The 22,849-nt window shown below is 41.9% G+C and overlaps 1 protein-coding gene across 3 annotated transcripts in view; it reads left to right on the top strand.

Moving 5' to 3' along the window:
• The window catches only part of LOC128758186 (chemokine-like protein TAFA-5), a 129,096-nt gene that overhangs the window by 65,928 nt on the left and 40,319 nt on the right, over positions 1-22,849 (top strand). For all 3 annotated transcript variants that reach the window (XR_008414454.1, XM_053864085.1, XM_053864084.1), the window contains exon 2: positions 15,491-15,640. Coding sequence is in view for 2 of the 3 variants with exons in the window: in XM_053864085.1 (XP_053720060.1) it covers positions 15,491-15,640 (150 nt within the window). In the remaining variant the exon portion in view is untranslated. The remainder of the gene's footprint in view (positions 1-15,490; positions 15,641-22,849) is intronic.

Below are 22,849 nucleotides of genomic sequence, written 5' to 3'. Positions count from 1 at the left end.
TGTTGTCTTGATGTTATTGGGCGAGTTTTATGATGAGAGTCTTGTCAGTGTTTCGCAATCTGTGGCCTTGTTATTCTGCAGTAGACTTCCTTGCACAGTTGATGTGCAAAATTGGTTCTGAATGGACCCTAATAACCTGATGTGCAGGAACTCAACGCACGTTTTACCATAAGGAGTAATGAGAAGCTATACTGTCCTTTTAGTACTTTGGTGAGGGATGTGGAGGGCTGTGAGGGTGTCCGTCAGCCCAAGCTACATACCTCCCCATAGATATCGTCTGGGCAACAGAACTTTTTTTGGCTTGCTCGCGATTTTCGAACATTTTTGCGTAGCATCTGAGACAGGGCGTCTCAAATTTGGGATGGACGACTGACGACTGACGACTGCTTTCAAAAGGCCAATATGCTGCTTTCAGTTACTTACTTAAACAATCTCTAAAGTTCTGAACTTAACTGTCATTTCCTTCCCATCAACAGCATCAGACATTTGACCAATCACAGCACTCTTCCATGCTGCATTGGCCAATCAAAATGTGGATAAGCGCAAGGACAAATGGCAAAGCCGCAAGTCCACAGAGGCATTAGAATCTGTGAATTCCAATGTTAATTTTCAATCACATACAGTAATTCTCGGGCAGAAACACTGTTTTCATTGAGCTCAGTAAGATGGCACTATGATATTGGCACCATACAGGCAGAAATGTAGAGCATCCCGTAGTATTAAAAGGGCATCCAATTTCCCTATTTTTTTTTGTGTTGGGCCTCCACAGGACCCCCAGAGGCCCCTCAAGCTAAAATCCTGGTTTAACCAAATTGCAGCAATATGACGTCAATCCTCAAGTGACACTGCTCGGCTTTTCTACTTTTCTCGCCACAGACATATATATTGCGATGTCAAAAAAATGGACTGATTGTCAAAGAAAAAGCGCACACAGTGTTGATCGATTTCTGACATCTATTTGAGTGTGAACCCAGGGTGCCTTATTTAAATTCATCCATTAAGTGGGAAAGCAGCCTCGTTGATACTTTCATCTTTCTGGATTTCATCGTAAAATGTATTCTGTTTTCTTTTTAAGCAGGCAGGGGTCACGAGAGACTGTGCCGTTCTCGCCAATTAGCGACCCACGGCGAAGTACCAGTGTTGGTCAGGTTCAAATATGCAAAGGCAGCAGAGCCTGTTCCTGATATTTTGAACCGCAGATTGACGTTTGGGTTGTCAGAAAAGGCCATCTAATTTGGATAACCTTTCGAGTGGTTTTGAATACATTTGCAGTGGAACAAAGCTTGAAACTTGGATGACGGCTGACGCGGCGGTTGCTAGAGAGTGGAGGAAGGCACCATCTACAGATGGTTTACCAGCACGGTTTTATATTTGTCAGTCAGCTTGGGCAGAATGAAAAATAAAGAGAGATCAGGTGACTTCACAGGAATTTTGGAGTACTTGACTAATCTCTTGTAAGAGATGCTTTGTTCTCTTTTAGGCATTTTTGACATCACACTATCCGACAAATGGCACCGTAGTCTCATGACTGTTGTGAGTATATCAGACATACAATGCCAGAGCTGTTTGTGCTGTTTTGTGTCGTAATTTCAGATATTGTCAATAGTGCCGCCGCGTTATATTACACATTCCTTAGCCTTAACATTTACAAGAAACTGTCAGAACTTAAAGTACCAGTAAGGTATATGATCCAAGCAGCAATCCAAGGGCCAGCAGAACCAGGTCAGGCGTCTGCCTCGGCTCAGTCCCTGGACTTGAGCCCATCGGAAATCTGTGCTGGATCATCGGAAGGTCTGCTTTCAAGTGTAAACCGGGGGACTTTGGAAGTCTTAAAGCTGTAATTTGAGAATAATGCGACAAGATCAACCCTAACGGACTGAAAGACTTGAGGAGAACATGCCAGCCAGGATTGGAGCGCTACTGTGGGCTAATGGCTGTAAATGTAAATCTTATGATCTGATGGTTTATGAATTGATGTTGCTTTTTTGTTTGTTCTTTTGTCACAAACAATGGTGTGTGGCGCGTCTGCAGTCTTGCAGTCATCGGTGCATCCTTTAAAGCAAATACAGGAGACGGCATTCAGACCCTCTTTTGTGTGCATAACTCAGTTTTCAATGCAGAAATGGCGCCTCAGTAGAGGTCAGGCTTTGCCAGGCAAGAAAATATTAGATGGATATAGTGAGAGTTTATGTATCCTCTTGGCTTTCTGAGGCAAACAGCCAGATCCTTGAAGCCATCAGCACAAGTGCTGGTTCTGATGCTTCCAGTTGCTTTGCTTTTATCACCTCTTGTGCTTACCACCACCCCCTCCTTCATACGCAACAATATTAACTTTTACGCCAGTGTGGCTGCCAGCTCTCCGAGTTGAACTTCGCATTCCGTCCATCACCAGGGATTTCTTCGTCTGGTGTCCGTGCCAACACCCTGCGAATGCCAGTTGTCGGTCTGCAAATTCAGCCGGGTCACTCTCAAGACCCCATTTGGCTGTTTAGAGTATTTCTCAATGAACTTGTTACAACACTGTCCTCTCCATCCGTTCTTCTAACTCTCACAGTGATGTGAGCGAGGAGTAAATTAAAGAGACCCCTGTGTCTCGGCTGTGGCTGTTTTGCAGGCTAGTGAGGGTCTGCCTCTTCATACATTGACTCTCGGCCATTGAATAATTAAACAGTGGAGAAGTGTTATCCTCCTCCTCGGCTGGTTTGGGTCACTGAGCACACGCGGCGCACATCGAAGTGACAATTAGAGGGAAACAGATTTAAATGTAGCCGGACGAAAAAGTGCTTCTAGCAGATCATTGCAAGACGTAGAATTAAAAGTTTCTTTCGACACCATATAACAACCGTACAAATGTCGAGTTATGCCACGACATAATTGATGGGTTTACATTGTTTTTTTTTTCTTTTACAAAATAAAAGTGAGATTTATAGAATAACGACAAAGGCTTAAAACATGTTTCCATTCTATTGCTAGAATTTTTGTATATTTATTTTGTGTAATGGCCTTTAGTGAATAATGAATTCATCCATGTTATCTCATAAGTGTATATGTTTGTATCAATAACAGATCTTTTTCTTATGCTAATTTTCAGTTATATCTGCAATTTATCAACAGTATTTCCTCTCCCCCACTTTTAAATAACATTTTGTTGTTATTTCCATAGCCTTTCTTGAGTCGTTCCATTTATTACTTTGCCAAACGATAATGTTTGTATTTTTTGGAGCCTTTTTTTTTTCAACTTAACATACATTTGAAATTGAAATCTAGTTATTAGAAATTTTACATTTTCATTTTTATTTTTAGGGTTAAACATTTTAGGAAAGCACCACTAAAGCACTGGGATTGATTGCATGAAGATCTGATTTCATGACTCGAATACATTTTTTTTAACCGTGCGTAATAAATACACAGGCAAAACAACATCTGTGGAAAACTGTGATGTGCATTTTTATTATTATTATCTTAAACTAATGAATCAGAATCGGAATGTTGATGTTGATCTAGTTTTAGATGCTTTTGTGTCTTCGTTCATTTTCCCTGCTATTTCCCTTTGTCTTGCATTTGACTGAACACCTGAGTTGGACCATGTTGTGCTTGTGATATCTGCGCCAATTTCCCGCGCCTCAGGTTAAGCTGTTGTTTGCTAGTGGAGTGTGGTGCAGTGTCCTTGGTCTTTGGACCATTGTAGCTGGTGTCTGCTTTGCGACAGGATTGGAAAACGCTGTGCTGGCTTGGTGTGTGTTAATGACCACCTATTAAACTGATGAGTGAAAAGGAACAATTCCCTAGATACCAAGCGGCAGTTTGGTATTCATCATCATCCTTTCAATTGTCATGTCTGGAATTCTATCTGGACCCTTCTTCTCCTTCCGTCTGTTCATTCTTAGACGTAGACATTGTATTATGATCTTCACTTTTAGGGAATCACAGAGATATGGGTACGACACCCTTTGAGGACCGGGTCGTCCACTGAATATGTGCGGGGGTCTTTGTGCCCTGGGTGGACGAGTGGGGCAAATCATCAGTGCAGAGGCCAAGCTTAAATGGGGAAGGGAGATTAAAGAGTGTGCTGCGGCCCGCAGCCTCTGTATTCAATCACTGCTGCACTGTAGCAGCTCAGCCTGCATGCTGATGGCACTACATACGTGTGAGTGTGGCGCTGCTTGTAAACCAGTACGTGCGGGGAACTTATTCTTGGAAACACACCTACTTGTGAGGACATTTCGCTTCGTGTGCCAGTCCTTGCTTCAATCTGAGGATGATAACTTCAACATAACTAGTTCATTATAATTGACTTTAAGTTTGGTTAAGAGTCCTGGTTAAGGTCAGCCATTTGTTTTGGATGGTTAGGTTTCAGGTGAGAGGCTGTGGAAGGCTTCATGGCAATGAACAGTCTCATATCGCATATGTGTGTGTGTGTGTGTGTGTGTGTGTGTGAGTGAGAGTGTGAGGTTTTATTGCTTTTATGCCTCTCTGTTTTTATTCCATTATATTCTCATATTATTCAAAACTCCCATCGATTTCACATCCGCTGTCTGACTCTGTTAGTATTCATGTTTACTGCCAGGTGTTATCTGTGAAGGATGAACTGCTGATGATGAAGGATGATGATTCAGACACATTTGAGCAGCGTACCGGTGACTCCAACTCAGACAGGAAGTGGCTCGATCTTTTGCATGTGTCCCAGTGTTTTGATTTGCTCAACAAAATTCCCCATGAATGGATTCACTACATTCCACTCAATCGCAACAGGGTCCAACTTAAGGAACCAGTGAGCCACTTTTACTTTTGCTTGTTGGACTTCCATCCTATTGTCGTACAGTACTTTTAAGTTATTAAACATGTAGCCGGACATATTTCAGTAGGTCTTTGAGGTGTGCTGGAGTTTGGTCTGGAACTGCTTTACTGGACCAAACAGGTGAGTATTCCTTGTTTAAATGAGTCATAGTAATTTGAATTGTTAGTTCGCCCAAATCATGCAACCATAAGCAGTGATTCCCGTAACGCGTTACTTAGTAACGCATTATACTGTTATATTATATATAAGTTACTTATCTACCGTGAGTGACTATCGTTGCCATTGTCGGGAAGTGAAATATTACCATTCGCTTTCTACAACTGCAGCTTTGGGCATGACGTCATGTGCGGGACAGGCCAGCCATGTTTTCAACACACGGGCAGCTCATGTATCAAGGTGCAGGCTACACGGCAGTAAATAACAGCAGCCTCTTAAGTGCAACTACTGCCTCCAGGTGGACAACAGGAGACGTGACACACGGAGACTTAATAAACATCTGCCTCTTAGTTTAAAAAAAGCAAAAAAGTAAAATAACAAAAAAAATAATGGGGCATTCCCTACATTTTATGATATAAATGGCACTTTGTTTTGTTTTCATACTTGTTGCTTTTTGTGTGTGGTTTTCGCTCCAATGGGTTAAAGTGAGTCAAAGCAAAACATTGAGTGTACATTCATACAACTGAGATTGTGCTAAAAAATGACCCCAAACATGGAAAAACATTGGACCCCCAAGAACGCCAACCTCAAAATTGACATAAAAGATATTGTTTAGGCAATGAGAGCTGTAGTCGGCTGCCACATGTAACTTGACAAGTAACTTGTAATCTAACTTAGTTACTTTTAAATTCAAGTAATCGGTCAAGTAACTAAGTTACTTTTTGAGAGTAAGCAACACTGGCCATAAGCTGAGTCATTTATTCATTGAGTTTCTAGACAAGAATTGTGAGTTCCTTACGTTAAAGCTGAATCCTACACATCCTAGTGAGTCTAACCAACTGAGTGAAGAACAATTTTAGGCCAACTGAAAAGTCCCTCTCTGTTCTTCTTTGGTTCTACTTTCTGAATTTCGTTTTAGTTTGTTTACTAGGTCTGAGGTTTCAAAAACTCCTCTGTTATTTTCCCTTCTAATTGCTCATTTATTTCCCAAGGAGGCGTGTTTGAATTCCTAGTTCCACGCAGCCTTTTAAATAAAGGCCCTGAATATCCAGCTATTGTGCTGGCGCTGATGAGAATTCTCCAAAAACCTACTTCACTTCAATTCCCCTTTGGCCTCCACGTGCAATAATTAAATACCTGAAGTCATTGTGTTTACATCCGAGAGCCAGGAGAGAAAAGTTTGCCCCGGAATTGCTTCTGCGAGTCGACAATGAAGAAATTGATCCAAGGGAAGATGAAGAGAAAAACCCAGAATTGTTCTGTTTCATCCGCTCGTCTGCTTCTCTGCCAGCCATGGCGAGGAATACGAGATGAGCGGTGACCAATCAGGTCGCTCTTCAGACGCTGGCCGAGAGCCGGCGTTGCATTTTTTAAGAGGCTGGCTGCGGATCCGGCCTCCAGCTGAGAGAGAGTCTGTGACTTCTCGACTGCAGCAACATAAATTCATGTTTGCAACATGAGAGATGGTGCTTCCTGCTGGACATCAGAGCACTGCTGACCGCCCCCTGCTGAGAACTGAGGAGCCAACCACAAATACATGATTGTTGTGTGCCATTTCTTTGAGTCATTAATCCTGGAAAAGCTGCTGCTATCTTAACAAGACACAAGCTAACTGTGGTCATGGAATTTGATTGGTCAGTGTGTTGTAGAATTCTTATTTTTTTACACTAGTAGTGGTAGTAAAAGTGATATATTTCAGAATAGAAAGGAGTTGTGAGCATAATTTCTTGCCTGTGTGTACAAAAGTACTTAAAGATTAAGACAAGCGCTGGTGTGTTCATTCCTCCTTGTAATGGTCGGGTGCTAGAAGCTCTGAAGTCAGTAGAATCATGGCAGCATTTAAGATCTCACCTTCTCCCGTCGCCCTGCTGTGACGAATCCTCCAGGGAAAGACGGAAAATGTGCTTAATTGCAGCTTGTGTGCGCGGTCGCACAAGCGCTCCTATGTTATCGAGGGTCACAGAGGTCATTTGTTTTCCTTTTCTCTCGCTCTTTTAATTGATGATCGCTCATTGTTTCTCGCCAACGCCGTGTTATTAAGCCGACTTCATTATTATCAAATGGCGGCGTGAGGGGGGGAGCGGGTGTCTCCTGGGAAGGTGCTGTTCTCGTACGCTTTACACAAGGTCACAGAGGAAAACAATAGGCCCTCGCTCTCTTATGAACAATCAGATGTATTATAATCTGGAGCAAATGTTGAAGCAAGCCTGGGTGTATCGACTGGATGTGTGCATTTTGCAACATATTCTTTGAAGATGAACAAAGGAGAGCTCAACATGATTCACCAGTTGGTGCCAGTCGAGAGCATTCAAGTGCCTATGCCTGTATCCGACTACTGCATATCATAACTAGGCAGAGAAGTAGAGAAATGAACTGTCAAGTTTGGACACTCAACTTGTCATCTAGTCAATAGTGCGCTGTATGCACAAGAGAACCCCCTAGTGGACAAGGACCTCATCGTCTAAAATAAACTCCATGGTCAATTTGACCTGCAGTAATACATCCTCACTCCCATGACATAATATCTTGAGAGTGGGAAAGCGGACTTTTGCATTGTTTGCTGAAGCCGCATGAAAGCTGCCGTCCAAGTTACATGTTGACGCATATCCTGGCCCCGTGGGCAGTGCGTCATGTGAAAGAAAAAAAAAAATAATGGTGAAGGTTGGGGTTAGGTAAGCCACAGGATTGTGCTCCATTCATCATTGTGTCAATTGCTATGTGAAGCCCATCAAACTACCATGCGTTTCAGTCACAGTGACCTTTTCCTTTTTTCATTCATGTTCTAGTTAGCAGCTGACATCCAGTGCAAGTCAGTGAAGACAGCTTTGAACATCTCCCTGCGCGCAATGCTCTTCGCGCTCCCTCCAGACAAGAACGCTACTATGATTGTACTCCATCCACTCCAGTGTATATGTACATGTACATGTATATATATATAGGACGCAAAAGTCCACTTTCCCAGCGTTAGTATTTTACACCATGGTGGTGAGGATGGGTTGCCAAGAGCAAGAGGACTCAACAGCAGTTGCCAAGTCAGTAAAAGGATATGTAGGTTACCGGTTAATGCTGATGCTGTAATATTCATGATCCTTTCACTAGTATTCTGTGCCCAGTGAAACACCCTCAGTACCAGGAACAATGCTTTCTTAAAAGAAACCTTTTGGATGGAGAACATGACTTCAGTGGTGCGGTTACATCTGTGTAAGAGCAGCACTTCTCCTGATTTCCTCTGCTCTCAACAAGCTTTGGTTTGTGTTGTTCTGTTTGTCATGTCCAGCTGCTCGTCGGAGCTGGAAACAGAAATCACTCTTCGCGGAGCTAAAAGAGCGTGAAACCAGCCAGGATAAATGACAGAGTAGGTCGCCTCGCTCGGCTCCAGATTGGAGGTCTCCTGCTGAGTCGCCCTCCGAACTTTCTCTGAGTCATGGCGCCACCATGCAGGTTATTAATAATTTGAAGGCATCATGATGAGTTTTGGGGCTATCGATCAGCGCGATGGGGGAAAATGAATGTCCAGTGAGTGTGGGGCAGTTATAGAGAAGTTTAATTCTGTCCAGCCAGGGATCCGTTTCCAGTGGTGTGTGATCCCTCACCTTTTTTATCTTCCACATTCTCCTGCGTTGGGACGCTCAGGAGCAAGTCTAGTGTGAGACACCTTCGGCAATTGAGAACATAGAACTCTGCCGAAGACGGACTCAGAGACATTCCTGCACCAGAGTGGAGTTATTACCTGTGGTATTTGATCAGTTCTTCCTGCCTTTTAACAGCAAATATACATTCAAATAGGTATCTGGATTGTTGGGCTTGAAACATTTTGGGGAAATGTAACTGAGCAATGGAAAAGAAAGAATGAACAAAAGAAAAAAGACAGAAAGAGGACTTGGAAATAAAAATATTATGGCATTAAACATACAAGATTTTTTTTTTTAATTGAATTTGAGAAGTTGTTTTTGAACCATGTTGTCTGCCCAGACAGCGTTCAGACCCTTTACTGCCCGGCATTTATCAGATTTGTGTGCAGTCGCGCTGAACACGTAGTTTCCGGCATCTAGCGCCAGAGGTGTGACGCTCACCACCCGCTGAGCCACCTGCTGAGAGTTTCACGAGACAAAGTGCAGGTCCCCAGCGGGGATCAGGTCCGCGGCCAAAACCCGACTGGCTTGTGTTCACATCTTGAACTTCTGAGATGAAAGAGCTTCATCTCGAGACCCCCTAGTGTGAAAGCACCCTTAGAACAAGGAAGGAAACAGGATGAACAAGAGAAAAGCAGGGGATGAAACACAAGTGTGAAATGGAAAGAAGAACTGGGTGAAAAAGAAGACAGACAAAGGGAGGGAAAAAATGAAGCTAAAATAGAGGGGGGAAATGGCCAGGAAGAAGTACAAAGAAAGGGTGGTTAGACGAGAAAAGAGATAGAAGAGGAAGTCGTTTCTGCAAAAGGCAGGGAGGGTATTAAGGATTAAAGCACGTAGATAATTTATGCAGTAATTGAAAGGAAGAAAGATGCGCAGGAATAAGGGAAAGAGGGGACGTACCAAGAACAAGGGTTTAGCATGGAACTGGAGGATGCAAGAAAACCAAGGAAGGAACAGAATAAGGTAAACGGGAGAAAAATATGGTTAGAAGACAGGAAGGGTAAATATAATATGTGAGAATGTGAAAATGACCAAAAATATGTATCAAAACAAGCTTTATTATTATATTTGCCAATCATTCCTGATGACCATGAGGGTCAGGAGGTGAAATGTAGGTGATGCAGTGCTTTTTCTTGGACGTTTGTCAAAAGTGTTTTGGACACGCGTCTGCATCCTTCTGGGCTGAAATAATAAAGCGGCATAGTACGTCAATAACGTGACGTAGCATGAAGCCGCGGCTCCTGCCAAATGAATCCATCTCCCTCCAACGCCTGCCGGGCTCCCGGGTGGTCGCACATACATTTTAATCAGCCGTTTGGCCGCCGAGCTGACAACTACTCAACAACTGCAGCTGATAAGGACGATGATAAATCATAGCAGCACTGCAGCAAAGTTTTGCTAAAAATAACCCAGTTTGGGGGTTTTGGAGACAATCAGAGGAATGTGGCGGAGAACATGGCCACTGCTAGATACATGGGGCCCTCGGCAGAGGCCTTGAAACAGCAGATAGCATCTCAACTACTACTGCATTGGCTTTGCTGCAGCTGCATGGGTTTCCTTTGTGCGCTCCAGTTTCCTCCCACGTTACGAAAACATACAAAGGTCGAGTGCCTGTGGAAATGAATGAATGAATCAATACATTTCAATCCGACATCAAACATACATAAAACAACAATTCCTTCATTGTCACCCTGATCTGAACGACTGTCTGTCTGTTTATTGCACATGTGTTCTGTGATGGACTGGATACTTGTATGGGGTGCCACCACTTGCCCAAAACACATTGGGGCAACTCCAGCTCTCCACAGACCTATAAAAAGGAATAATTGGAAGAAAATGAATGAAAAAAGTCTCTTTTGTGGAAGTTGTTTTTGGAAGTATTTGCATTCCGTTCGTACGTTGGCTGCTTGCTTGTGTTCATTGTTGTTCTCCAGGTGGTTTGGTGGCTCCAGCTTGTCTGTTAGTTGCTGTTGACTAAAGGCTGCTTTGTTGGCTCTTTTGTCAGTTTAGGAACTGGCTTGAGTCCATCTTTTGCTGGTTGTCTCTTAAAGGGTTTGGTGTATTTGCTGGTTTGAAAGCAGCACCTGTTGATGTGTCCATAAGTTTCAGTAGTGATTTGTTTGTCAGGTGGGTGATCTTGGCTGACCTGGGAACACCTCCGTTCAAAAGTGCCAGATGAGGTTTCTAGGGAGATGGGACTTCTTACTTATTACTTCTTTCTCGTATTGTTTATGTTTTACAGTGGCCTCATTTTTTCAGCCGGATGAGGTTTATTTGCTGTTTCTTTGTTGTCGGGCCCCTGTGACATCATCACCACTGATACTCAAATGAACTTTCAGTTGATAAGAAAAGCCAGAAAAGTATACTTTTCTCACTTGTTAAAAAAAACCATGGCAACAAATTCTAATCCACATCCTGCATTGCTCAAATCCGTCTCTTCTTTATATCCTCTCATTTAACTTCCTCCTCCCTCTCGTCTCCCTTGTCTTCTCCGGGTGATGGCAGATAATGACTTGTCATATAAACTCGGCTCACCCACCCCCCCATCTTTTCCTCCTCCTCCACCCTCTCACTCTTCTTCTTTCCTCCGCTCCTCTCTTTGTCATGGCTCTCTGCTGTTGAAAGCCTGAACAGAGTGTTTGGTGGTCTTATGTAATCGCGCAGATCGCTGCGGCACCGACGTACAACGTGTGAAGTCAACGGGCTCAAAAGAATGTGGCAGATTTGTAGTCGCAGCGCCGTTGTTCTCCTTTTTGACTTGATGGAGCTCATTAAAGGGATGTGTTTCATCAACTGTGGTCTTCTCCCATTCGGCTGAGGGGAGAGATGAATTAACATTGTTGTCATCTATACGCCTCGCTGAACCACCATGCGGGAACATCTTAATAGGAGCTTAACTTATTGTTTCCTGCCCACTTGTCATTATTTTAAAAGGAGAAGTACAGATTTTGCAGTTATCACATCCATAGATTTGGAATTTGTTTTCCTCAAACAAAGAACTGCAAAATATTGGATAACATTTTTGAAAGAGATATAATTAATATCAAAACACCGCGGTGGCAGTGTCTCAATAATTTAAAGGTTATTTAAGGAACACTACTTGTGGTGCCATTTGTCCTTTATAGTGGTGCCCCAAACAAGCCTTTTGTTAAATAGGGACACTGTTTTAATCATCATAAGTCGTATCTCTGTTGGTTTCACAGTGGTTTTGTGTTATGCCTTTCGTTTCCATGCTTGAAGCAGCCGCCCCCTTTTGACTGCTGCAACTTAGTCTTGGATTCTTGGGATGTGCAGCCTCACATAATACCAACACATATATATATATATATATATATATATATATATATATATGTAGACACACCTGTTTTTGAGTTGAGTGGCCTGTCTTTCTCCATTGAGCCATATCAAAGGTTTTGCACATGGTAATTAATGTTTACCACATTCATTGAAGTTCCCCTTGATATTAGCGTTGCCTAGCAGACTTATTTCATCTGTAACTTTTGTATGGTAGCACGTACACTTCGGATGGAAATAATGACTATTTTATAAATTACTATAATAAACTGTAATTACTACTGCTGTCTATAATTCATCTTCAATATTGAGTTTTGTTTTTCTGAGAACACTATGTGCAGTCCTTTGTTTATTTATCTTTTATTGATTTATGTAGTTATTTACAAGTCAGGCATTTTGTCTTTTTCCCTTTTTTGAATTATTATTATTATTTTTTTTTTACTGACTGTCATGACTGCCGAACAAATGGTGCGTATCATCCCTGGTGATGAAAATACATTACGATTTCTCATTGTTATCAAACAATCTATTGGGACACCATGTGAAATAGAACAGGCATGTGTTTTTGTATAGAATTAGAAAAAAAAGAAAAGAAAAAGTGTGGGTTCATAGGACAACTTGTTTCCTTTTTTGACAACCAGATACAGAGCAGTGAAGTGATGTGTATTGTGTTTATCTTGTTTCAATGTTTTTTTCTGTCTGTTCAGAGTTGTAATGCAGTTGGTTTGTTCCATGGTCTGTTTTCTATTTCTTTCAGTTGATATGCTGATGATTCATTAGCTTGTTCGTGCATGTCAATTCTTTTGGTTGAAGAAAACTTTGCAACATTAAAATGCTGAGGTCTTTGGTGTCTATAATGCCTATGATCATGATCAATTTCTGAAACAGGGTTGGTTTGGAGGTTGGCTTGTTGGCATGTTTCAGGTTCTCTCTGTGCTTGGTTTCACTGTGCCTGAAATGACAACAGAGATCGAAATACCAGAATTCTGAATACCTGAATCCAGTCAACCCATCACAGCTGTTGATCACTATAATACAGAATTTTGCAGGAAAGGGAGCTTCATGCTGCTAATGTTGAGCAACATCACATCAGAACACTGAAGTTACGGGTCTTTTGTTGACATTGAAATGCTAAAATGCGCCGTATTCGTCCACATGTATTCCGTCTTCTTCTTCTTGCCACTTCTATTCAGAGTGCTGCTCTGCTCAGCTGACCGTCTATAGAGGCGGAACCATATTGTAGCTATCAACCACTGTGATTGGTTGACTGGACTGCAATGCATCATGGGAACCATTTAAGGTCACCATAACGGAGGTTATTATTGAGAGTGACGGGACCAATGCTGCGCTGCCGATGTTACATTGTAGATAGCAGCAGTGACTGGATATACTGTACTATAGTCAGCACACAGTGTGTCATTACCATTTCATAGAACCATTCAGTATCACTAGATACCGGTAGACATTGTCTGTTACTGTAAAAATATATGAAAAACTCAACACTCTCTAAACTTGTTGAATTCAGTATGTATATATATATATATATATTCAAATACCCATTTCGGTGTGTAAGAGTGAGATGCTGGGATACTGTGCTGCCGTAACTGTTGTATGCGATACCGACTGGCTGCCATAACGGTCGTACGCGTTGCCAGGCTGCTAGGTGCTGCGGTGCCAGACATTGAATAAAAAAAAAAAAAATAGACATCTGCTGGCTGTTGTCGTATATGTGTATCGTATATTTACATTTATATATTTGTGTAATCTGTTTCACTCTTATCATAGCAATGTTGATCACTGTTAAAAAAAAAAAGTTCTGAAAACAAATACTGTCTAAATAGGGGATGAACTGTGGGTTTGAGTTTTGCCCTAAAATACCGTCCAGACACCGTTCTGCTGATGGAATGGGTCCTCACATCTGTCCTCCACAGGTGATGAGTCCTGAAAGTTCCCCATTACCCCGAGTGTGACCCCCCCACCGCTCAGTTCATTAAGCCAGCCACCAGTGTCCCTTCGACGCCAGTCCAGGTTTAATCACAGCTTCCGTCTTCTTGCCGATCACAATTAGCCGGTGATAAGCCTCTCCGGTGTTAGCGCCTCCTCGGGGCCCCTCACGCACAGACAAAGGTTAATTTGTGAGCAGCCAGGGCCCCTGCTACAAAGGCAAAGGTCACCTGATTGAACACACAGGGGGAGAAGTGTGTTTAAGATGAAGGGCCGGGGGTGACGGCAATTACAAAGGTCATCGGTATTCAGCTTTTATAGCTAATGGCTACATTAGTGTTAAGGAGGTGGGCTGATAGAGCATGGCCTTTAATGGCAAAAAGGATTTGCTGTCTTTTTGTAGATGAAAATGACAACTTTCTTCCCCTGTACCATGAGTTGATATTCTTAAAAGGCCTCCAGAATAAAGAAATGAAACCATTTTGTTCCTGCTTAAAAGAAGGGATGAGTAATTATATATATATATATATATATATATATATATATATATATATATATATATATATATATATATATATATATATATATATACAACCCCTAAATGTATTGAGAAAACATTGACTTGTAATTTAGAAAAGTATTGAAATATGTGTTTCATGCAGGAGTATGTACTCGTGAGTCTGCTTCACATGTACACCTTCTATTTGTGACCTTGGTTATTCACCAGACAAAGGACGCTGTTTTTGCTTCCTGCTTTGACGCAGAAGTGAATCCAAATAACCGGATGTGTTATTGTCTGCAGCATTGTTAGACAAGTCCACCTCCAGGAGAGCAGGCGGAGGTCTGACCACAACATAAGACAATTATAATAGATAACAGGAGGAGTCTCTTCATATCTTTATCGGGCATCTGCTGTGAAGATCATCTGAGTGAGCAGTGAAGGCACCATGGTACAATTGTGCTTAGTGGAGCCTCACAACAGGAAGGTCACAGGTTTGACTCCAGTTTGAAGCACTTAGTCCTTTCTGACGAAAATCTGATGTTCTCTCATGCTTGTTGCCTCCGGGGACTCTTTACCCACCCTCCCATAACAACATTTATGGTATAAGGGATAGACATTGATTTAAAAAAAATATTTTTTAATGGCTAATGGTGGTTGTTTTCATATTGAAAATGCTCTGTACTGCACTGTGAGTTTCTATGGCGCATAAAGTCAAATGTTTTGACAGACAAATATTATATATATATATATATATATATATATATATATATATAGAGAATTGCTTCCAAAATTTGTTAAAAGTCACATTATTTTTGTAATGTGTGTAAGTGCATCCTACTGGCATGTAGCAGCCAACTGGTGGTGTTAATACAACTAATATGTGCATGTTTAATTTGCTTACCATCTATTGGAGGCTCAGTCAGACTTCTCATTGTAGCTGAGTGATTTCCGGCTTCACGCAAGACAGTAATGATTTCCCTGTCGCGTCTCGAACCATTAGGAGAATTACACTCCCTTAAACTTGACATTATTAACACCGGCTCCTGCCAACTGTGCCCTCGCCGCCGCCGCCGCCGATTATTTTAACATCTAACTTGCTGGAAAAATACAAATTTAATCACAGTGCTTCTATCTCACCTGCTGGTTCTGTGTCACCTCCAGGCCAGTTGGCAGCGGGGACATGTGAGATTGTGACGCTGGACCGGGACAGCAGCCAACCACGACGAACCATTGCGAGGCAGACGGCCCGCTGCGCCTGTAAGAAGGGCCAGATCGCTGGAACCACAAGAGCCAGACCCGCCTGCGTGGATGGTAAGAGATGATCTTTTTTTTTTTCTCCTTCCCTCCCTCTTCTGAGAATTACGGTAAACAAGGCAACGAAGGTGAACCTCTTGCAAACTGAAGAGTGTAATCTTGTCATTAGTCTCTGGGCGGTTCTGGTTCTCGAAGCAGCAGCTTAAGGTGGATAAACCTACAATGAGGTGTAAAAGTGGATCACAGACCGGTCTTTGTGAGAAACCAATTTTCAGTTGATTCATTTTAATAAAGTCGCTGCAGGGGGCGTCTCTAAATCCCTCTTCACCAGATGGGCTTATTTTCACGGAATAGTGACAGTATATTGTCAGAATTCTCTCGCTGCCACGTCTTCATTGGTCCTTTTTTTAGATGGAAGTGACAGGAAGTGAATTTTGTCGATGTTAATGCGAAACGTATCACAGTTGCACAGTCCTCAGCTTTATGAGGGCATCTTTATTTTTGAAAGTTGTTGCATAATCTGCTATCTGGACTGGGTGAATTCAGCTGTCAAAAACAGGTTTAATGCTTTATTGAATTTGAAATGACTGTTATCTGATCCAATACTGGTTCACATCACGTTATCTGTGCCTTTTCTGACCCTTTTACCAATTAGTAATCCCCAAATATTTATAAAAAGAAATGTGTTCAGCTAAACCGCTGTTGACTGGAGGAAAATGTCTGCTGGCAGCGACACCAGAACGGTCATCCCACTGTTTACATTTGGATGTTGCCACATGGGGGTGCGGCACCCTATCATCTGGGTGCGTCCTGAGTACGCCCTAAACTGCAAAACATGAAAAAGTGGACGCCCTCCTGCATTCAGAAGAGGATGCCAAGCCCATCCCTGCCATGGAGACCCCTCCATCTGAAAGTGCTGTGGGAGCAGCTACTGACAATAGTTGACTCAGATGTTTGTTTTCCTGCAAATAGTTTGCAGTTTCTTTTTTTACAAAGCAACTTTTCTTGTCAGTCGATGACCTGGTGTATCGGGGCTTGAACGCTGAACGAACCCTGTTTCAAAATCCTAGCTAAAAGCCTGTTGTTGGTGTTTTCGTCCTCACATAGGTGTGTTGTTGAATTACCATATAATATATCAGAAAACAATTGCGCTCAGACTTTTGGCGAGGACTTTGAAACAGAGCGTCCAAAGCCAAACATCCCATCAATAACAGTGTGCTTCCACGTCGCAAGCGTGGCGACTCGCAAGATAATCATGAGATTACGCCGGTAAACAAATATGGCGACCGCGATGGCCCTGCTCCGGCTGCAAAAGAGCTGAGAATCGACAAATTCTTTATCATATTCTGCAAAAATAACACTTTTTTCATGGAAAATAATGTGATGACACTACGAGTAAGGCATTATACAGGCACTTATAATCGAACATTGAGGGAATCCTGCTGTGAATACAGGAGGGGTCCATTTTTTTCATGTTTTGCAAAACAGCCAACAGTATTATGCAACCTCACAGTACCGGTAGTTTTGAAGCAGGGCGTGCAACACCCCACCCCCAACCCATAACCCCGCCTCTAACCCCACCCCCTCCCAACACACCATGGCAACGACAACTAACCACTTGCTTTGCAAAATCTATTGGTACCAAAATAACTTGATAAACAACAAATAAACAAGGATCCGAAGAAACTTACTACTCTCTTACTAGCAATTGTTTAAAGTTGGCACTTGCACCCGCAGTTTCCTCCTCTCATCAGTGTCAGACATCCCATCAATAGCAACGCGCTTCCATGCCGAGAGTGTCGCGACTCGTGAGATGTGGATAAGCGCGAGATTACGGCAGTAAACAAATATGCCGACCACGATGGCCAAAATACGGTTGCAAAGTTTGTGAATGCGCAAATTTGGTTCCGATTTACTGGACGGAAACACAATTTAATGTAAACCAGTGAGATGACACTATGAGTTGGGCATTGTACAGGCACTAATAATACATTTCCTGCTGAGGAAACAGGGCATCCGGTTTTGAGTGTTGGAGGGCGTCCATTTTTTCACATCCGCCGGACGGCCAAGGCGCCCTCTAGCTAAAAGCCTGTTTTGAAACCATGGTAAGTTAGTATTGTATCCTGATCCGGCATTAGATATCAATGGAAAAGTATCAATTTCTTTGACAGCCTGACTGTAACCTGACCTGAACTTTACAACACTTATTTTGTCCCTGACGCCAGAGTGACTCGCCATGACTCATGAGTGATGATTTCAAATGGACATAAACCTCTTGACTTTGTAACAGACATGAGTTGCTCAGACTGACCGCCAGGTTCAACCTCAACTGCAACACTAACAACACTAAGAGTTTGTCAGTGTGGTAGTAATTATCTGACTGTACGTACATGTTGTTCCCATGAGCACCATTCCAATAGCTCAATTACCTTAGAATTGCTTTCCATCCCAACCAATGGAAAATGGTTGCTGGAAGAGCATTCAGTGGGAATGCTCCTTTACACACTGACTGTTGCGCTGCCTTTATTGCAGACATTATTACAAACTCCCAGAGCTTCATTTTATTGCGACACCACCGCCTACTGCCAGTGCCAGGCTATTATTTATTCAGGCGAACTGTGGGGGATATTGAAGTGGAGAAAGTGAGTGAGAGTTGACATAAACGACCCCAAACACCTCAAATAGGATTTCAATCAGTTTTAATCTACTTGAGTCCTTGAGGTCTGCTCTCTGTTGTAATTTGACTTTTATCCTTCTACCCTCCGCCGTGCCGTCCTCCATGCAGTCGCTCATCTCTTGCTCCTCTGGTCAATCCACGGCTTTGCCACTTGCTTCCGGGGTGTTTTGTTTTCATGCACTTGCTCATCTGCTATATACAGAAGCCGTTGGCTTAGTGCACTTCGCCTATCTTGCCCTCTACTCCACCTCTCGAAAATATTTCTCCATCTAGCTGGATGTGTGACCTTCTTCCGCCGCGTCTCTCTGTTTGCTTCTGCTTGACTTCCAAAAGGCGACGGTTCATACTAGGACGTCGAGTGACAGACCATTAAGTAGGAAAGTGAGAGATAGAATGACAGAATGTAGAGAACAGGGCGCCTCCTGGGACTCGTTGAGAGTGGTTGTAGCTGTGGATGGTGGCGGCGATGGGTCGTCGGGGAGTCCTTGTCTGTTTTGTCTTCTTTTGTTATGATCCTGTAATTGAGGCGTTGGCTGAGGCAGAAGCCAGAAGTGATGTGACAGTTGTGGATGATTCATTACTTATGAAAGATGAAGGTGAAGAAAGACTCAGTGAGCAAATGACTCTTGAGCCTACGCTCACCGCTTCACAGCCCCAAAGGCTGAATTAGGTCTTGTCTTTCAAACGTATCAGCTACTTTGTAGGGCAGTGGTGAGAGCTGCCAGGATGTATGGTACAGAGACTGGGACACAGAGGCAGACGGCAGACGTTGCTGACTTGAAGTGGTTGCAATGTGGCCAAACTCAGTTGCTAACTCATGTAAAAACCTAAATCAACTATCGGATGTCACCATGAGATGTCACGTGTCATGCACTCCAACCTAGGGAAGATCACCGTTACTGAACCTGGCAACATTCATGAATTCAATCCACAATTGCAAATACATAATAGACATTCTGAAGACATGACGTGAAATCTACGCAGTGACCAAGGAACATGTCACAGACACAAGAGAGACTGAGAGTAAAACCCTTGTTTCACCAACAAAAGCCTGTTCAGGTGGCTTACACTACACAGTACAATAAATAGGCTTAGCAAAATCTACTGGAAACATATGCAGGAAAATATTCATGTTTTCCCTCCCTAAGTTCTAGACATGTTCCCAACTATAATATAAGCTTATAATTTGAATGTCCTGCAGTGACACTATAACTATCACTCCATATTGGTTCAAAAAGTAAAATAAATACAGGTCAAATTTCATATGAGGTACAACTGACACTGGTCAGAGATGACTGCTTAAAATGAACTAATGTTCTTGAAGAAAGAACCATTGTTATAATTGCGTAAAAACTTAAATATTTTAATGCATGGCACTGAGCTGTGGTCATTGTGTTGAAAAATGACAAGCACAGCACTGGTATGTTGCCAGCAACATAACAGGTGGCGCTAGTGATGGGAACTTGAGGTGACTCATGTTTTGATGCTGTTTATTGTGGTACAAATATGATACAGCATTTTCTCCAAACATACGTTGTGCTTCTCTGGTCGTCTGCAGATTCAGAAATGTGGCTTGTCATCTTTTAAAGAAAGTAGAAATCATTTTCACAATGACACTGGGCTTCTTCATTACAGGCTCCTTAGGCTTTGCTGTCTGCCTTACAGCGAGGAATTCAGTTTGTGGTTATGTAACTCCATTTGTTGGGTGAGGAGTTCTCTTTTAGTTTTAAAGGAAAACTTCTCCCATTTCTTGTGGACCGATCTTGTCTGGGGTGCAGAATATGAATCTAACATCAGGTAATGATCCCTTTCCTCTGTTTCCTACTGAGTGACGATGTGCCAAACACTTCTGGAAAAGCAGACGGAGCACCTATATATCTGTGTCATCAAACTGGTACCAATACAAGACATTTGGAATGGACCCAGAAAGGTTTGCACACCTGCAACAGTTGTTGCTCCCTCCGGACACTGACCAAAGATGGATCATTGCGCTGCTTTGGCCTTGTCAAGCTTCAGGACAGGATGTGCCTGTGTTGTGTCTCCTTGGATGTTCTGGTTTTAGAACCTTTACATTCTGAATCATAGTTTGTTGGTGTAAAACTGTCACATGCTACCCTCCCTAGACTGCTTTTTCTTTTTTTCTTTTTCAGACGCATCAGACAAAAGGGCACTTATTGTGCAAATGTCTGTTGTTTAGCGCGATTGTGATGCATCAACAGTATTTTGGCGTGATCCATGGCTATATCATTTGCCCGACAGCTTTGATTTGCTAAAATCTTTGTTTTCATCTAGCCGCAGCGCCGTAAATCATTTGTTTAAAAGCGTAATTGCATCCAAATGGCGTATTTTTCCAGAAACTCGGGGATATATGGACTCATCCGTCAGCATTACGGCCTTGAGAAAACCATTTACTGGGGATGTGCTATTAAAGTTGTTTGTAGCAAAATTGACAAAACAATACAGTAGGAATGTGGATGATGAAGTCAAAGTAACATCATTTTTTTAGATCTTCTCCCTGCATTTGTAATTTGTGATCTAGAAATATATTTTCTCTCTTCTACTACAGCGAGGTTGAAAAGCTGGACCCTCTATGGTAGGCAAAGTACACCTGCTGCCTCATGTTGGTGGAATGTCTTATGGACACCTTCACCTTCACCTGAGGTGATCCGCACACACGATGCACTGGAGATATTTTATTTCTCACTTGAGTACTCCAGGTACTCCCTGTGTTTGTATGGACTCAGAACTTAATTGGTGACTATGTCTTCAAGTAGGCAGGGTTCTCCCTAGCACTTTAGCCACATGCATATATATATATATATATATATACTGTATAATGTATAAACAGTATATATACAGTATATATATTTTTTTGTTTGTTTGTTTGTTTGTTTTTTTTCGGTCATGTAGTGTTGAGTGATTCGCAATATCAGTGTCAGACTTTGAGGTGGAGGCGTGTCTGGGTTTTCTGGGGACGCTCTGAACTGAATAAACTTAAAATTTTGGACATCCTGTTTTTTTCAGCACAACACCCTAAATTTTCAGTCAGTAGTGCCTGATTTTATTTAATTATTAAATTAAATTAGGCTCTAGTGTACAAGTACTTTTACGCCATTACACATAGTTACTTTGAGTTTTTTTTGTCGTTTTTTTTTAAATTATTCTTTATATATTGTTATTTGAACATATATCCTCAGCGTGTTTTTCTAGTGCTTAAGTGATAGTCACAAGTTTCACTGCAGTACAAACACAAATTTTACAAAATTGCCATAAATTGACTTTCAAAACTACACGCTGCCGTGAAGTGTTATCGGTTTTGTGGTATTGGCAGCCATTCCATGAGTACGAGTACCAATGCCTGTGAGTCCCCAAATTACACTCATCGAAATTCACAACCGCAACCGCTATACTATTATTAATTATTGGCGAGTACTGAATTGCCAAGTGGTAATGGCAGTTGAAAAAAGCCTGTCATTTTTATTTATTTTTTTGTTTTTCGAATGAAAATGTCTTATCCCTTGCAGCATGAAGAAATACAAAAATACAAAGCCTTTGGTGAAAAAGCGTAAAGCGGAAAATGTGTAGAAATGTTGGTCCAATAAATAAATGTCTTTGTGCAATACAAGTACTGAAATAATCCACCTCACTCGTAGAAGAACACTCTCTGGTTACGTGACGAACAGAACGTGAAACGGTTAAAGCATTCACCATTAATTAATGTTACATAGACAATGAAAGAGGGGAGAAAAAAATCCACTCCACTCTTCCAGGAGATGTTTTGAAAATTAAATCACAACTGTTAAATCTTGACTTTTTATTATGAGGCAGTAACTTTTAATATCTGCAGTTATTGCTTTCTTTGTAATAATCTGCTCCCGAGGTTTTTATTCTTCTGCTGTGACGGACATTTCATTTACCTAAAATGTAATCAGGTGGCACTTTCGGTGCAGCGGGGATTGTGTCTTAATTCTGCTGCTGCCGCTGCTTTGTGAAACTGAATCTTAAACTATTGCCCACACATCAGACCAGAGCAGAGACAATGTAGCAAAAATAAGAATAAACAATTGCTATGATTAAAAACAAACAAACAGAAAAGGAATAATTTAATTAGATATTTCATACTGAACACATCAAATTTCATACTTCACTGTTCAGTAATCTATCTACGTCTCTCTCTCTATATATATATATAAATATATATATATATATATATATATATATATATATCACAGCTGATGTGTGGTTCTCTTCCTCATACACACTTTCTCAGCTTTAACATCTCCCTTCACTTACTGATGTCATGCACGTTGCATATACATTTCTTGAATCATTGAGGTATTACCATCCTTGATCCTTACTGTACAGTATATGCATCTCAAAACTCGACTTAGCTCCCTGAAATAGTCGGAGAGGATCAGAGATGCACCGTGTACGAGGTATATGAGCATGAGACCATTTCCATATTGATGTGTTGAGTGTAAATATTTAATATGCCAGATAATGTAGCGCACAGGCGCGGTAACGCAGCCAGGCTAGCCGCTTAATGAAGGCGCGTTATCCGCGCACCCTTCCTCTCTGCCTTCATAAAT

The sequence above is a fragment of the Synchiropus splendidus genome, chromosome 4 (assembly GCF_027744825.2).
Source record: "Synchiropus splendidus isolate RoL2022-P1 chromosome 4, RoL_Sspl_1.0, whole genome shotgun sequence".
Classification (NCBI taxonomy): Eukaryota; Metazoa; Chordata; class Actinopteri; order Syngnathiformes; family Callionymidae; genus Synchiropus; species Synchiropus splendidus.
This window is presented reverse-complemented; position numbering and strand designations above follow the sequence as displayed.